Below are 18,452 nucleotides of genomic sequence, written 5' to 3' on the forward strand. Positions count from 1 at the left end.
TGAGGGGGAAACTGTGACTGCTGTCAACCAGAGAACAGCAACAAAATCTGTGGAATTGATATATCATGGAAACATGGTGGCCCACCTTTCATACAAAAATCTCCTTGAGGTTTTCATGAACTGTTGGGAACCAAGCCAAATTCTACAGGACCTTTCTGATATTGTTATCATAACCTTATATTGAAAAATATGATGCTGGAAAAACACAGCAGGCCAGGCAGCATCCGAGGAGCAGGAGAATCGACGTTTCGGGCATAAGCCCTTGCTCATTCCTGAAGAAGGGCTTATGCCCGAAACGTCGATTCTCCTGCTCCTCGGATGCTGCCTGGCCTGCTGTGTTTTTCCAGCATCACATTTTTCAACTCTGGTCTCCAGCATCTGCAGTCCTCACTTCCTCCATCATAAGCTTATACACAAACAAAGGAGAACATTTTAATTGCTCCATCTTTAGTGAGATCACTATCTGTATTTCTGGGAAGACTTTTGCCATATTAACTCAGAACAGGCTTGTCGTTGCCATATGACATTAAGCCGAGATTGACTTTGAAAACTCCTTGGAAAAACTTGGATGCCCACTGAGGTTCCTGAACATGATAGAAGCGGTTTCATGAAAATTAGTCTGGACGAGATGAGCACAACAGTGACCTTTTGAATCCCTTCCAAATCTGTAACGGCATGAAATGGGGATGTGTGGTAATCCTGTCTTTATTCACCATCCTATTCAGTATGATGTAGCTGCACGCAACAGGCGACCTTAAGGAGGGAGACTGTGTGCATTTGAACTGATGGAGGTCATTTCAATTTAGGGCACCTTCAGGCAGACATATGAAAATCTTAACCATGAACTTTTCCTCACCGATGACTATGATCTCCTGGCCCCCAATCAGTCAGATCTATAAGGTCCAACAGCTCATTTTCTAAAGCTGCACAATGAGTGTGGGCGGCACAGTGGTTAGCATTGCTGCCTGACAGCGCCAGAGACCTGGGTTCAATTCCCGCCTCAGGCGACTGACTGTGTGGAGTTTGCACATTCTCCCCGTGTCTGCATGGGTTTCCTCCGGGTGCTCCGGTTTCCTCCCACAGTCCAAAGATGTGCAGGACAGGTGAATTGGCCATGCTAAATTGCCCGTAGTGTTAAGTTAGGGGTATGGGTGGGTTGCGCTTCGGCGGGTCGGTGTGGACTTGTTGGGCCGAAGGGCCTGTTTCCACACTGAAAGTAATCTAAACTCTTCAGACTAAGGAATCCTTTTAAAGAATCAACCTAAATCCCAAGAACACCATCAAGCATTATTATCAAGGGAAGCATGTCAACCATTTATGTATATGAGCAGTGCCACCATAAGCAAGGAAGTGTACGATAAGCTTTCTAAAGCAAACAGCTCATTCGATAAAATCTACAATGAGTGTGGAGCAACCACAACTCAAAGGCAAACTGTACAAAACCATAATCCTCACCAATTTTGTGTTGATGCTGAGTCATGGGAGCTGTGTTCTGACATGTGCACCTTCAATAATGCTTCCTCTAGCACTGCTGATGCAACATCCTCAAGGTCTACTGGCAGCACCACATCATATACATTTGAAGTTCTGGAAATAGCTGGCATCACCAGCATTGAGGCCTGTTCCTTTAAAGTTAATTGTGTTGGGTTAGTCATGTTGCCCAAATGGGTGACCTGCCTAAAATCGTGTTGTACAGAGAGCTGACTACTGTAGTTTGTATTGTATGTACTGAAGTTTAACAAAGGCGTTTAAGAAAAATACTAATCTTCATTATGGAGCATGACTGAACGAAGCACTTCACTATATAATAGGTTGTGGACATGCCAGTGATGGACTGGGTGGACAAAGTAAAAAATCACATGACATTGGATTATAATCCGACATGTTGATTTGAAACCACAAGCTTTCAGAGCCTCGCAACCTTCAGGTAGCTAGAAGGAGCGGAGCTCCAAAAGCTTGTGGTTTCAAATCAACCTGTTGGATTATAATCCAATATCATGTGATTTTTGACTTTACAAAATATGTGAGATACCTTTTAAAAGCATGAAGAATAAATTCCTTCCCAAATGGAATTCACTCAGTCTGAAGAGCTATGACCCTCAGTGATTCATCAGAGTGACTTGGGGAAAAAAAAGGCCTTGTGCTAAGACTAGACAATGACAATCCAAAAGGAACTTTACCAACCACAATTACAGTGGGCCAGTCAAAGAAGAGATTAAAATCTTAAGTGAAAAAGGATCTGGAAACTGAAAATGAAATGAAGATTCCGTGAATGACTATTTCTTCCAAACAGTCAAAAGGGCATTCATTTGAAACATGCCTTTTCACCAGAGATTTCTCAAATAAAATAAATTGCTTAAATCTAGTAAGATATAAGTTGTGAAGGGAATTAAAAGGCCTTAAAACAAGCTAGGCTATTAGTTTAGATGGTTAACCAGAGGGTTAAGAGACACTAGCAAGTAAATGTGTGAGACACTGATGTTGACTGTGGGAGGATGTCAACTGATATTGATGTGGACCATTAGATTGCCAAAAGGGTCATGTGAAATATTCAATATATTTGATGACAGTAGATCTTTAGTCTCCCATTCTGCATAAATTAATGAACTTGGTTATCAGAAATAAAACTTGCAATATCGTTTGTGGAATGATACAAGCAAACATCAAAAACAGCTGATTTTGTGGTGGTGAAAGCATTCCGAAGTGTGTGATAGCATTTTTGGATAGAAGAAAAATAATAAATCCATACAACATCGTCATAATGGTACCAATAGTCTCCTATGCCTGTTTAGTAGAGCTTTTCAATTAATCTCTGTCCCTTGCTGTTATCCTAGACCTCTGCTTTTCTTTTTATTACTGAAGTGGTCAGTAATGATTTGAAAGGAAAAGGTCCTAGCTGATGAACTTTCTTGATTTTCTTCAGCTAAATGAACACCCAAGTGCACTGTGAGAAGTGTGTGAGGTGGTGTACTCTGACTTTTAAAAGACATCTGATAAGTTCCACAGAAAAGGTAAAAATAGAAATGGATAATTTTCTGGATGAAAAGTAGAAAAAAGACAAAGACTTAAAATACCTACATTTAGAAACTCATGTAATCAAATTTGTGAAATACGTCAAATGAAGAGGGACAGTGGAAACGACGGAACCAGTAAAGAGATTGTAAATTGGTTAGTGCAAGAAATAAAACTGGCAAAATTGTGAACTTTAATATAGAGGAGTGCAAATATAAGTATAGGAAGGAAAAATAGATGACACGTTTGCAACATGAAGTGTGAACAAAACCTTTGATCAAGCTGGTACAGATCTAGGGACATGAGTAGATTCAGTGCTAAATGTGTTCAATCAATGCAGTTGCAGCAAGCAAAAATTGAACATAGCTTGGTTTTAGTCAGGAAATTGTAATTACACTGTAATTGCTCTAGCTGGCCCCACTTTAAAAACTGATTCCAGAAGTGATATATCAAAACGTCAGACATTTAAGCACATGAAAAACTGGAGGAATTGGGTCTTTCAACATGGGGGGAGAAAAGGTCAAGTGAGAACTAAACTCTGATATATACACAATTATTCATAGTATAGAAAATGTTAGAATTGAGTATAATGTTAAATTAATTGATAGAAATTAATAGCATATTAAATTTAATAGAACTAGGGAACACAGAATCAAATTTGTAAAAGTAGATTCAGAAATGTCAGGAATTACTTTTTAAAATACAGATCATTTGGAATAGACTACCAGACAGAATTATGGAGGCAAACCACCTGGAATGATTGAAAATAATTAGGTGTTGAAAAAGTTAGTATTGCATGAATTGGAACAAATGGCAATAAACTTGAACGTCTGGGAATATATTGACTACTTGTTGTCATCGTTGAAGTGTAGCAAGGGTTGTTGGTAAAGGAAGAGCCAGAAAGATGAGGGAAGTCTTATCTGTGTTTATTTGTTTGCATTTTGGTTTTTGCAAACATAATCTATAATACCTGGTTCTTGGTGAAATAGCCTGTTTTTGGAATTTGTTTGCTTGTTGGAGAAATCTACAATGAAGTTGACATTGTAGAATATATTTTGAAAGATCTGCATCTGAGCAGAAGTCAAACCGTGGAATTATCTTTATTGTTCTGCTAAACATAGAGAAGGTCTTCTATTGCACATATACCATAGTTTAGTGACCTAACAGTGGCATTCTTGTGCCCTCTTCCCACAGAACAGTAGCATTACATGCATTGTATTTATGGTATCGACATGATGCTTTTTTTAAAATGGAAAATATACTTGTGATTGAAAATTTCATTTTATAAGGTACTGACTAATGCAATTGCTTTAAAAACTGTTGCTTTAAGAGCTTGATATGCTGATAAACTAAAAGCCAAAATATTTAGTTCTGTACAGTCCTACAGAAGTAATGCTCAAAGGATGCATAGTTGTTGCACATAAACCTGTTGAATTTTCAAGTAAATTTAATCCACGTGATTCAAGCCATGTTACTGAAAATCCCAGAAATTATGAAAGGCACTTTCACCAAATGAAATTGGCAAGTGTATACCACAAAAACATAATGCCACATTTTCCCTGCATTTCACTAAGTCTCTGTTTCAATAATGATAAATCATCAAATAAAATCTAATACATCACCACTATTGTTATAACATTCTGAATTTATTCTGCTACATTGTGTAAGAATCAACATTTCAGATGGGGGATACTTGCTCCTCCATTCATGGAATGCTTTCTGGGCAATGGTTTCAAGTGTTGATTATTTTCCCTTACAGCTTCTGACTCCATTTTGACCAATTATAAAAAAATGATTTTTGAATTCGCTTGTTATACATGGATATAAATTGCAACAAAATTGAAAATAAACACTGGAGTTTTGATAAAATTGTGTCTATTAACCCAGAATTCAAGACATCACAATTTTATTACCCTTTTGCATTAGTGCACAATCAATATTTATTTGGCTACTGTTAAACTTTTTTAAAAAAAAATAAGATGTCTTTGTTTTCTCATACGGAAACATCATTAAAAGATTGTGACTGAGGTGACGAGAGCATGGTTATGCAGATAATTTTAAGTTGAAAACTTTATTGAAAATTGATAATGCAATGTAATAATTTGTTTATATTGCAGGTTAGCACTGTATGTATATGAATATCTACTCCATGTAGGAGCACAAAAATCAGCACAAACATTTTTATCAGAGGTGAGCATTCTTTCAAGCCTCGTTTTACTTTTAGTTGTGTTTAAGAATTTTCAGCCCTTGTGAACTTGTAGATTCTAGCTTGTATAATAAATTATTAGAATATAGCTTAAATGGAAATTCTTTTTTGGATACATATATGCTATGCATGTTATTCATAGAAGTTAAAATAAGTTGGAATGATTTTGAAACCTTGTCAGCTTACATAAAAATTTGAAGGACTTCTTCTGATATTTTATTTGCATTGATGGAACTAAGTTTTTGTTTAATTTCTTTCCAAATCAATGCAGAAGCCTCACAACGTGCTAGACTTGCAAGCTGGCAAAAAAGGTGACATCTCAGCTCAGGCAATATATTAAAGGTATGAGGTTAGAGTCCATCTGTATCCTGCGTCATGGTGGCACAGTGGTTAGCACTGCTGCCTCACAGCGCCAGAGACCTGGGTTCAGTTCCCACCTCAGGCGATTGACTGTGTGGAGTTTGCACATTCTCCCCGTGTCTGTGTGGGCTTCCTCCGGGTGCTCTGGTTTCCTCCCACAGTCCAGAAATGTGCTGGTTAGGTGAATTGGCCAAGCTAAATTGCCCGTAGTGTTAGCTGAAGGGGTAAATGTAGGAGAATGGGGTCTGGGTGGGTTGCGCTTCGGTGGGTCGGTGTGGACTTGTTGGGCCGAAGGGCCAGTTTCCACACTGTATCTAATCTAATTGAATCTTGAGTCAGACTGGTTCTATTTCCAAAGTAGGAATTTATAAAATATTATATGGATTGACTGCCTACAGGTTGTGTGCTTTTTGAGCAAAAATAGAATGTATCTGTAAATACATATTGCCCCCACAGATGTACGTGTGTGTTTAAGAGAGAGAGAGAGAGAGAGAGAGAATGTGTACACGTGAGTAGCATGAGTGTGTGTGTGATGGAGTATAAGACTGACAGTGTGTGTGCATGGGTGAGAGTGTGGGGGTGGGCGGTGTACGTGTGAGAGAGAGGAGGAGAATGTGAGTAAGTGTATAATGTAGTGGGGTCACCTGTAGTGTGTCATAAACCCAAGGTCCCGGTTGAGGGCACCCTCCTGGGTACCAGACTTGGCTATCAGCCTCTGCTCGGCCACTCTGCATTGTTGCATATCCTGAAGCCTGTCTTGGAGGGTGGTCACCTGAAGATCCAAGGCCGAATGTGCCTGACAGCTGAAATGTTTCCTGACTGGAAGGTAACATCCCTGTCTGGTGATTGTTGCGTAGTGTCCATTCATCCATTGTCATCGTGTCTGCTTGGTCTTGCCAATGTACCATACCTCAGGGAATCTTTGCCTGTAGCGTATGCGATTGACAATGTTGTCCAAGTCACATGTGTACATGCTGTGTACATGGTGGGTGGTGTCCTAACACAAAATGGTGGTATCCATGTCAACACTGACACATCTCTTACAGTGGTTGCCATTATAGGGTTGTATTGTGGTTGATGTTGTCCTGAAGGCTGGGCAGTTTGCTGCGAGCAATGGTCTGTTTAAGATTTGGCAATTGTTTAAAGGCAAGAAGTGGAGGTGTGGAGAAGGTCTTGGCGAGGTGCTCATACTCATCGATAACATGTTTCAGGCTGTGAAGAACATAGCGCAGTTTCTCCACTCCCGGAAGTACTGGACAATGAAGAGTACCCAGTTGGTTGAATCCAGTGTCTGAGGAGGTCATTACAATATCTCGCTGTGGCATGTCAGAACTGGCAATCGATCAGTTGAGCATTGTACCCTGTTCTTAGGAGGGCTTTCTTCAGCACCTTCAGGTGTCCATCGTGTTCCTCCTCATCTGAACAGATCCTGTGTATGCACAGGGCTCGTCCATTGGAGATGGCTGTTTTAATATGTTTAGGGTGAAAGCTAGAAAAGTGCAGCATCGTGAGGTTATCTGTGGGTTTGCGGTAGAGTGAGGCATCTCAGTACATCCAGGGGATCATTTGCCCTCTGATCTTCAGGTGACCATTCTCCAAGGCAGACTTTGGGGTATGCAGCAACGCAGAGTGGCCGAGCAGAGGTTGATAGCCAAGTTTGGTACCCATGTGAATGGCGCACACACACACACACACACACACACACACCTCTCTCACACACACCTCTCACACACACACCTCTCACAGGCTTGTACTCCATCACATGCACAGGCACAAACACACACTCACGCACACTCTCATTCTCTTTCACATGTGTACACACACAAAAGTCTATGGGAGTGAATTTGCATTTGCAGACTTATATTTGCAGATAAATTCTATTTTTGCTCAAAAACACACAACCTGCAGGCAATCAATCCATATAACATTTTATAAATTCCTACTTCGGAAACAGAACCAGTCTGACTCAAGATTTGGATACAGACAGACTCTAACCTCATACCTTTAATACTCTGTCTGAGCTGAGGTGTCACTTTTTTTTATAAAACCTTAAATTACCTCAAGAATGTGACTTAAAAGTAGTTCTGGGATTTACATATTAATGAACCGAAATCTTCAATCCATTCTAAAAGATGACAAACTTAACAGCAATCTAGATTTGTTCAATATATCGTTTTAATTGCATGACACTGATCTTTTGCTATGAATACTGTGTCTTGTGATCCTGCCCCACTAGTTACCTGACTAAGGAGCAGTGCTCTGAAAGCTAGTACGTCCAAATAAACCTGTTGGACTATAACCTGATGATGTGTGATTTTTTTTTTTAACTTTGTCCACCCCAGTCAACAATATCCCCATATTATATGGAAGAAAGACTATGAATTTCCGACAAATCTGGATGCACCTCTAACATCTTGATGTGGTAGAAGATCACATTTTTAGAGTATAGGATGGTTTTGTGTATTTTCGACATTATTGTTAATTATTCTTCTGAACCTTTATATAAACTTCTCTAATTTTGGCATTCCCAGTCTTAACCATTTGGCTCTACCTTCTGTTCCCAAGGCCCAAGCTCTGGAATATTTTCCCCCGACATCTCTGCCTCGCTACCTTGCTTTCATCCTCAAGGTTAAAAATCACACAACACCAGGTTATAGTCCAACAGGTTTAATTGGAAGCACAGTAGCTTTTGGAGCGCCACTTCATCAGGTGCTTCCAATTAAACCTGTTGGACTATAACCTGGTGTTGTGTGATTTTTAACTTTGTACACCCCAGTCCAACACCAGCACCTCTCAATCATTCATCCTCAAGGTACTCCTTAAACCTATCCTTTTGAGTAACCTTTTGATTATCCGACTTAATATCTCCTAACGTGGCTCAATGACTATTTTGTAATGCTCCTGTGAAGTGCATTGGGATGTTTCATTGTATTACATCTTTGCTTCAAAAATATGAGTGCAAATTACAGTGCACGTGTTGGAGTAATGGTTTGATTTAAATTTTGCTTTGTTAGATACGATGGGAGAAAAACATTACTTTAGGGGAACCACCAGGATTCTTGCATTCGTGGTGGTGGTAAGTTAATTTTAAAATACTAAATATATTTAATTTGTTTCCTCTAGTATTTTTGAAATGAAATATCCAGCTGTATTTTAATATATTTAGTTTTTTAACATCGGTTTTGTACACTGAATATATACGGCACTGTTAAAAATGCCCAAAATTAAAACAAGGCGTTGGACATACAGAACAAGGCTGGCAGTATCAGTGGGGAGACAAACAGAGTTAACATTCATTCTAATGAAGACGACTCTTATTTCATTTGAAATACTAACTTTGTTACTCACTCCATAAATAGTGCCAGACTTGCTCAGTATTTCCAGTACTTGCTTTTTTTTCAGATTTTCAACATTCGGTGTCTTTTGCCTTTATGGTAAAAATGTCAACCAATTTTCATGATTTAAATAGATGATACAGTTGTTGGATTCGATTTTGTTATGCTGACTTTTGATATAACTTTTGTTTGCATTACCAACTGAGTTGCTCAAATATGTCAGCAACATAACCAGTTTTGATAATGGTGCATATCAGGCATATATGTACTGTGTATGGAGAATGGGATTGAGTAACATACCAGCTATGATCAAATGACAGAGCAGACTTGATGGGTCAAAAGGCTTAATTCTGCTCCTATGGCTTATGGTCTTGATAACAGCAGCCTGAATATAGGACTTGTTCAGTTGGAACTTTTGGACTTTTATTTTTGATGTTCAAATGCATAATTCAATTGATTCATGCATGTTTTTGTGTTTTTTTTATTTAAGGTTTTAGATTGTTTATTGCATGTTTATTTTAAAAGTCTTAATCGAATTTTAGCTTCAATAACTTTTACGGTATTGATGAAGACAGACAAGAGGAAATGAAACTGAAATGACAAAATTACGAGATGATTAAAATCTGATCCTTTTATCTTTTGGATCTGGGTCAGGATCTAGCCAAATTGATGGAATGAAAGACATCTCATTGTGTGTTGGCATCACTGATTCTAAATGAAATAAACGTGAGCAATTGCTGTTTTGATGTGGCTTGCATTGGTCATAATTGCAGCACAAGGAAGGAAATGGTAAATTGTAGCTATAGAAATTATATGGTCTCTAAACTAATGTATGTTGAAATAGAAAGATGTGTTCTATCTAAGACCTGGCTTTAGAGTGTCTTCTGCACACAGTGGATGACAGAAATGTGAAATATTACGTTCTCCATCACTCATGTCTTTCTTCAGTCCAAAAACATGCTGAAAATGTAAGTTTTAATAGAAGTGCCTGCACCATTATTTGAAGAGCATTTGACTCTCATTATCATATTCAGCCAAAATTATTGGTGAAAATAACATCACTTGGTTTATAATAATAGTTAATAACTTTAAAAGTATACAAGGGAGAAGTTTAGTTTTGTTTTGTGAAAATTTTAAACCAGGAAAATGTATTCATTCAGCTGTAGGAAATGGACTACTTACTTCCTAACTAAACCATATAAATGATTAGGTTTATTTCCGCCTCCCCTTTCACCAGAATAATCAGGATTCTGATTTATCCAACTCAAGGAGAGATTGGATTTAATCAATCATGGCTGGAAGTCACTAAATTTGATTGTCTGGTTGAAACTGATTGTGTGTGCACACAGTGTGAAGTATATTTTACAAGGCAACATAGGTAGATTCTTTTCCAACCCTGCCTGCCTCTATACGATTTTGTTTATGTGTATTCCTTGGCAAATATGAAAGAAAACTTCAAAATAGAATGGGGGTGCTAGTAAGGAGTAATTACTTCACATATTGAATTAACTTCTTGAATAAATTCCAAGGTCACAAAATAAATATAAAGAACTGTAGATGCTGGGAATTTGAAACAAAAATAGAATGCGCTAAAGAAATGCAGATCTGGTAGCATCAGTAGAGGAAAAAAGAGTTAGCCTTTCGAGCCCAGTGACTCTGCATCGGATGACAAGGAATTACTGGACTTGAAGCATGAACTCTGTTTTTCTCTACAGATGCTGCCAGACCTGCTGTGTTTCTCCAGCCCTCTGTTTTTGGACCAAGGACATAAAATTGGACTGGACCTGAAAACACAGGCTTATGGTATCATAATGCATTGTAAAGCCAGTAACTCTATGTTGCCTGTTAATTTGCAAGGTAACCACCAGTGCTCGCTGTGTGCTGAAATGGCTGCATGACACAACAGTGGGCTGACATTTATGAAAAATAGCATCCCTACCATGTGGAAGCAGGCCATTTGGCCTGTCGAGTCCACACTGACATTCTGAACAGCATCCCACCCCCATCCTTGTAACCCTGCATTTACCCTAGCTGATTCACCTAGCCTGCATATCACTGGACACTATGGGCAATTTAGCATGGCCAATTTGCTAACCTGGACTGAGACAAAATCAGAGCACCGGGAGGAAGCCCATGCATACATGTGGAGAATGTGCAAACTCCACACAGTCGAACCCAGCTTCCTGGCACTGAGGCAGTAATGCTGAGCCACTGTGCGGGATACTGGCATCACTTAAGCCCCTAACTAATTGAAGTTAGCTTGCACGTCCTTAGAGCAGAAGTACCTTCTGGTTGGAGTAGACAGTTGCTACAACTGCTTGCAAAAGATAGTATGGACAAGAAAGGCACTGAATTGTGGCAAAACATAACATAAACTGGTATCCAAGTTCTCTGACGCTGTGCAGGAAAGAGAGAAAATTATCCCACAAAGGCAGTGGGAACTATGGTGATCAGTGTCGGGTTTAGCCGAGGAACTGGATGTAGTAATCCAACAAGTAGTCAGTTGCTACATATGAGTAGTCAAGGTTAGTGGATCCATCTTCAATCACATCCCACCAGCTACATCACTCACTCCACACAATGATCAATACACCTCATGTCTCACTTTTCAACAATCTTTACTATGATATATATATAATATCCGTAGTATTTGCATTTTTCCAGTGGCTCGTGTACCATGGGAAATCCTGCAATTTTTGTAAAGCTTACTTCACTTGCTTTCCTCTGCCAATAGAGAATGAAATAAATTTAGGTGCCTTGGAATATAGAATGCCTTCAGCCTCCCTCTCTGTAACAGTTCAGGCAGATTGGGAAGATGATTGAAGTGCTACCACTGCTTCTGTCTGGAAACTGCAAATGACATAAACATTAATGAGATTGGGGATATTCAGAGACACTAACAATATGGTCCTTGTCCCCTATGATGAGGATGTACTTAGTGGTATGGAGATATTTGACATACTTTTCCTAACTGAGCTTCAAGTGAGAGAGTTTCCCTCTTAATACTCTGACTGACTAGATATGGTGTAATGCTCAGGGTCATTCTTCAAACTGGCCAGCCCTCACTTCCAAGAGTGTGTCATATATATTTCATTATCCCTGATATGTTGAATGTAGTACAGGACACATTTTAAAGAGAAGCATTGCTGGTGTTGGAGATCTGAAATAAAAAAACATAAAGCACTGGAGAAAACACAGCATGTCTGGCAGCATCTGTGGAGGAAGAAAGAGTGTTAACATTTTGAGTGTAATATGAATCTTGTTTGGAACTTCCAAGAAGACACTTGGTGCAAATCAACCCATTGTGTCTTGTATATTTTGGTGTTTGTCATCCCATCTTTAATGTCTTGGGTAGGTTTGCTTATAGCAGTCCAACTTACTGACATGTAATAGACTTATAGATTTTTACAGCCCAGAAGGAGCCATTTGGCTGATTGAGTCCACGCAGGTCAACAAAAATCTGACTACACTAACACCATTTTCAAGCACTTGCCTCATTACTTCGGAAGCTATGACAACGCAAGCGAATAGCCAAAAGTTTCTGACTCAACCATCCTTTCAGGCAGTGAGTTCCAGCCTCCTGCGACACTCTGGGTGAAAAAATAAATTCTCCTCAACTCCCCTCTTAGATTTCTACCATTTTAACTTAAATTTGGTTATTGGCCTCTCTATTTAAAGAAATAGTACTTACCTAACCAAGCTGTATTTGCCTGTTATGATCTTATACACCTCTACCCAGTCCCCCCTCAATGTTGTTGCTCCCAGCCAATCCAATCTTCCCTCAAAGCTCAGTCCCTCTAGGCCAGGCAGCATCCTCGTAAATCTGTTCTGCACTTACTCCAGTGCAATCACACCCTTTCTATAATGTGGTGACCATAATGTACTGCACACAGTACTCTACTTGTGCCCTAAACAACATTTTGTGGAGTTCCAACGTGACCTTCCTGCTCTTGTGTTGATACTGTCCTTAACTACTTTATGTAACTGTGGATGATGCAGCTTCTCAAAGTGCTTGTATTTCTCACCATTTATAAATATTTGCTGAGAATTGATTAAATACCTCCTGAAAAGTCTGCCACTACATTTCTACTGCCCAGTTCACCAAGTAGCTCTCATTTAAGTTGCTGAGGTACATGACAGGTGAGTAATATTAGGTTGTACATTTGTGAAGTGCAGAACAGAATAACTGAACATTAAAAGGCATTACATGATCACACGGCAGAAGAATTGTGAAATTGTGGAACTCCGTTCACAGTAAGAGGAAATTGAAATATATATAAACGTAGAAAGTATGAGCATGGGGTAGGGTATGCAGCCTTTGAATTAGCAGCACCATTCAATATGATCATAGTTAAACATCCAACTCAGTACCCTGTTCCCTCGCTGTCATTGTTTCTGAGAGTTCCACCGCTGGTCTGTTTGCTTCTGGGACCTGTCCACATACATTTTTTTGTTTTTAACCTCGCTACTGGTGGCCCTGAGGCGTATACATGACTGCCACTGGTCTGTTTATTTTTGAGTGCTCTTTCTAACCTCACTTCTACTGCTCCTGAGACCTACATTGCTCTGCCTCTGGACTATTTGCTTCTGTCTCACGTCTCACACTCCCCTCCATTTTTTCCACTGTTGTTATTTTTAACTTCTGTTGCCTCCCTATTAAAATGATTTACTTGAAAGCTGTTGGACTAATTTTCTGATTTTTGTTTGTGTAGATGTAACTGATTTTATTATTCATTCGTTTAAACTGTTTGATTGCTTCAATTGTCTCCAAAACCCTGTATTGTGACAATTAGGCCAGTGGATGCACAAGTTTTGTAAGATTATTTGCTTTTCTCCGAGGGTGAAATGCACATGGACAGCTGTTTTTGCAGGTCAATCCCTGTCTTGAACTGCGCACAGGACCCACTTTACAATTGTTATGGGATGGAAATAAACCTACATACATTTGAAATCCCACTTCCTATTTTTATAGGACTTGTCCCCTAAGACCTCAGTACATCACCCAAATCTGAATCACCCTGAAGGAACAGTCACCTTGTGGAGGTTCTAGCCACCTTTCAGTGAAGTTGGATGAGCCAAATTCAAAAGACTTCTCGTTTCGTTAAGAGGGTTTGCCTTTTCTGGGTTGGTTTGCTTATTTGCATGTTTTTGACTAGCAGATACTAAGATAATACTAACTCATCATCTTCTACCATTTGTTATGGCTATCAAGGGTCCACAAATGATCCTAGCAGTCCTTAATAATTTTTTTCAAAGGCATATATTTTCCCACTAGAAATTTACTGAGTAACCCTTTGGGTCCTGACTCAAATTCTTGTACATCATGACTGAAAATTCCATTTTAACCATTGTTAGATTGTCCATTTGAAGTGACCCTCCCCCATTTTACCTGATGATCGTTCCTGTTTCTGGAAGGAAATGGACACTCCTATTTCAACCTGCGGCTGTTCTTCAATTCCAGTGGGAAACTGACCCTTCCATTTTAACCCACAACTGTTCTTTAATCACTTGGTTTACCCTGTGAACAATGCAACTCCCTTGAGGAACTGTGATCTGTATGGATGCTATCTTTGGTGACGTCACCCATTTCTTAGTTCAGTTGCCCAATTTGGCCATCCGGTTTCCTCTCCTGAATCTTAACATTGTCTAATGGATGGTAAAGAGATGTACTTGCCCCCTCTCTTGAAGTCAGCATCCGATCCGATACCAGTTATTGAGCTTTGGGGATCCTGATGATTGTACCACCTTTGACTTGATTTGATCTGATTTTTTTATTGTCACATGCATTGAGATACAGTGAAAAGTATTGTTTTGCGTGCCAACCAGACAAATCATACCTTAATAGAACAGAATGCAGTATTTGTATTACAGCTACAGAGAAGGTGCAGTGAAAGAACAACTCTATTATGTGAGAGGTCTGCTCATAAGTCTGATAATAGTGGGGAAGAAGCTGTTCTTAAATCTGTTGGTATGTGTTTTCAAAATTTTGTATCTTCTGCCAGACGGAAGAGGACGCAAGTGAGCGGAAGAGAACATAACTGGGGTGTGAGGATTCTTTAGTTATGTTTGCTGCTTTCTCAAGGCAGTGGGAAGTACAGACAGAATCAGTGGAGGGAAGGCTCGTTTTCATGATGGACTAGGCTGTGTTCATAACTCTCTGTGGTTTCTTGAGTTCTTTGGCACACTTGTGGTATAGAAACACTTTGAGTCTGTGGGATTGAAATTAGGAAGAATTTTATTTGAGCAAATGTAAAGAGATGGATCTTAATTCCAGGTCCTTCTGAAGAAGGGTCATACCAGACCTAAAACATATAACTGTGTTCATTCCACAAATGCTGCCAGACGTGCTGAATTTCTCCAGAATTCTGTGTTTTTTTTTCATATTTCCACCAAACTCAATATTTTGCTTTAATTTGAGTGGATCTTAATTGCCTGACAGCCTGTTAACTAAACTTAGTTTGCAGCACCTATTTATAATATAGGGAAAGAAGGCACCAGTGAAATGTTTCTGGGAGAAGTCGATGCAGTCACCACAACTGAGAAGGGGATCATGGAGGATCTGGAAGGATGGCTGATTTAAGAACAATAGAGTTCCTGGAAGATGCAGCTGGGATGAGACTGCTATGCTGGGCCTCTTTATGCTGGGCTGCTGGATTCTAGGCCGGGAGCCACTGCTGAAGAAGACTACCACTCCTGGATGAGATCACCTGCCGGGCTGCTGGAACATCTGGACGCTGAAGACGACGACGATGACGATGACGGCGACCTCCATGCCAGGATGAGACCTGTATGCTTGGACAAGACTGCTACACAGAGAGACCACCCTACTTCTCCTTCAGGCACTCAGGCCTAGCTGCGGACCTGGAGCCTTGACCTAGCCTGAGTCCAGGCTGGGGGAGTCAGCCTGGGATTTGTTCTTCAATCGTCAGGAGACCCTGGGCAAGGATGGAGCTATGTCTGGCTTGTCCCAGCAGGAAATCCAAAAGGAAAGAATGCAAGAAAGAAAGAAAAAGAACACAAGCAAAAAGAAGTCAAAAGAAAAAGCTGAGGGAGTAGACGAGTCCTGGGCCCAGCCCCCACTACTCTGCTGTCAACCTGTTTGCAGTATTGTGTGTTTTAATACTCTTTCTTTTATACTCTTTCCTTTATTTTTGGCCTACATTTATTGTATTTGCCAACCAGAAAATTCCCTGTCATTCTGAGTTTGTTCTGTTAGCTAGCAATCTTCTGTCCATGCCCTACACCATGCATTTCTATTTTCTGCAACAAAGTTTGATGTACCCAAACTTGTCAAATTTCTTTTGGTAATCTAATTGTTGTGCATCTACTGCTTTTTGTTTACCCACAGCACATATCATTCCCTCAAGATCTCTAATAAATTATTTAAATGTGATTTCCCTTGCACACCATCTTGTTGACCCTGCGTTATTACTTTGAACTTATTAAAGTGCCCTGCTAACATGGCTTGGCTACGAACTTCTGACATCTTTTCTTCGACAGATGTTAAGATAAATGGCCTGTAATTAGACCTTATGCATCAATTGTCTCTGTAGCTACTGAGACCCTAGAATGATGTCCTTCAGGATTGGTGGACTTATCAGCCTGGTCCAAGATTTTGCTCAGTGTCACCTCCCTGGTGATTGTAATTTTCTTAGAAAAAGTTCACTCAACTCATTCTTGGGATGAAATGCTCAACTTACAAAGAAAGTTTGAACAGAGCTCTGAATAATGAGAGGTTGTCTTATTGAAACGTAGAAGATCCTGAGGGACTTGATAGTTTAGCTTCCAGGCAGTTTTTTTTTGGAGGAAAGACAAGAATTCAGATGGACGTTTTAAGGATAAAAGGTTGTCTTGTTCAGATGGAGATGAGGATTTTTTGTTTAAAGATCTCTAAGGGTGGAATTCTTTTCTTCAAAAAGCAGTGAAGGTTGGGTCATTGAATTTAATATGTAATTAGAACGATCTTTGATAGACAAGTAAGATATTGATTATGGTGCAATTAGGAATGTGGAGTTGAGATCACAATCAGATTAACCATGATCTTACTAAATTTTGGCAAACTCAAAATTTCGAATGGTGTATTCTTACTCCTCATCCTCCATTCCTAGAGAAGGGAAGGAGACTAACTTTCTTAATAGCTTGGAAAGGTGTGTTCACAAGAGAATGAAAATAATCTGTTCGGCACAGTTAGAAATTATGAAGGACTGTGGTGAGTAAATAAGTAAATGAAATGATTAAATACAATTAGAAAATGTTAGAAACTGGGCCAGATAAAGAAAGTTGCCCCATACAACATGCCTGGGGACTAGAATATGACCTGCCAAGGTGCACATGAGGTCCTCAAGGCCCTGACCAAGGCACACAGAATAACACATCAGGAGGTGAATTTGAAAATTGCTGCACACGTGCTTGTCCAATCACGAGTTCTGTTCTTCCATTTGCTTCTGGTAGGCTTGGCAGTGAGCCTAACAGCCTATGATTGGATGAGCAGCAAGTGTCATGCAGGTGAATGCCTTGTCTTTAGTTTCCATGAAGTTCATTCTTTCAGTGTGTCACTATGCTCCTACTGATTGTGTGCAATATGGCTCCTGGGAGGACACGAATAGCAGGGGTAGCTGCAATGTCAAACAAATTACACAACTGTCTAGTTTTATCCTTTGGGTCAAATGTTTACTCTTTCTTTGTGGATGGGTATGTGCCAAACTGCAACTCAAAATTTGCCAAGGGCAGCCATCAATGTATCCCACAATCCACCATCCACCTATTGTAGAAGAACATCAGTATGGTGTAGTTGGGCTGCTGTAACAGTGAAAAAGAGATGGAAGTGCTAGTCTTGCTGAGAAACACATGGTTCCCTTTTTGATCGGCATGAAAACCATTGTATTTGCCCAAGAATGAAGATTAGGCACAGCACTGAGTAGCGTTGACCTTGTCAGTTGCTTGTAGTATTGTTTTATGTTACAAGTGTTCTGTTCACCTTTGGAAAGCTAGGGTAATTGTCCTAACTCATTGGTTGGCTTTTGTGAATTATGTAGAATTATTTTATCTTGGCATACTTTCTTTCATCTTCTGTCAGCTCAACCATAAGAGCCTCTGTTTCAAGTGTTTTAAGACAAAATTAGCAGAAAAAAGTTAGGTCTGAAAAAATCTAAATATTTGCAAGAAATATCTTTTGAAAACCGCTAGAAAGTACAAGAAAATTACAAAAAACTACTGAGAAATTGTACAATAAATCACAGCACAAGACGAGGTCCTACAGCCCACCCAACCTGCATCAATTCCTAAACCTTATTTGGACCCGCTACTTATTCCCTGGATGTGGGTTCTATCCCCTGTTTGCCTCCAGTTCATTTGCCTATCAAGATAGGCGTTAAACATTGCTTAACGTGCCTGCTTCCACCACCTCCACTGACTGTGCATTCTAGACACCCATCACCCTCTGAAAGTTTTTCCCTGCACTTCTCGCCCGACTCCCCCCACTTCACCTTGAACCTGTGCCCTCTTGTAGTTGACCTTTCCATCCTGGGAAAAAGCCTCTG

General features: G+C 39.8%; 1 protein-coding gene across 6 annotated transcripts in view; it reads left to right on the plus strand.

Moving 5' to 3' along the window:
* Nucleotides 1–18,452, plus strand: part of ssbp2b (single stranded DNA binding protein 2b) — a 384,828-nt gene that overhangs the window by 83,597 nt on the left and 282,779 nt on the right. For all 6 annotated transcript variants that reach the window (XM_072582549.1, XM_072582579.1, XM_072582558.1 and 3 more), the window contains 2 exons: nt 5,130–5,202; nt 8,593–8,654. In XM_072582549.1, the coding sequence (XP_072438650.1) occupies nt 5,130–5,202; nt 8,593–8,654 (135 nt within the window). The remainder of the gene's footprint in view (nt 1–5,129; nt 5,203–8,592; nt 8,655–18,452) is intronic.

Source organism: Chiloscyllium punctatum, chromosome 2 (genome assembly GCF_047496795.1).
Source record: "Chiloscyllium punctatum isolate Juve2018m chromosome 2, sChiPun1.3, whole genome shotgun sequence".
Classification (NCBI taxonomy): domain Eukaryota; kingdom Metazoa; phylum Chordata; class Chondrichthyes; order Orectolobiformes; family Hemiscylliidae; genus Chiloscyllium; species Chiloscyllium punctatum.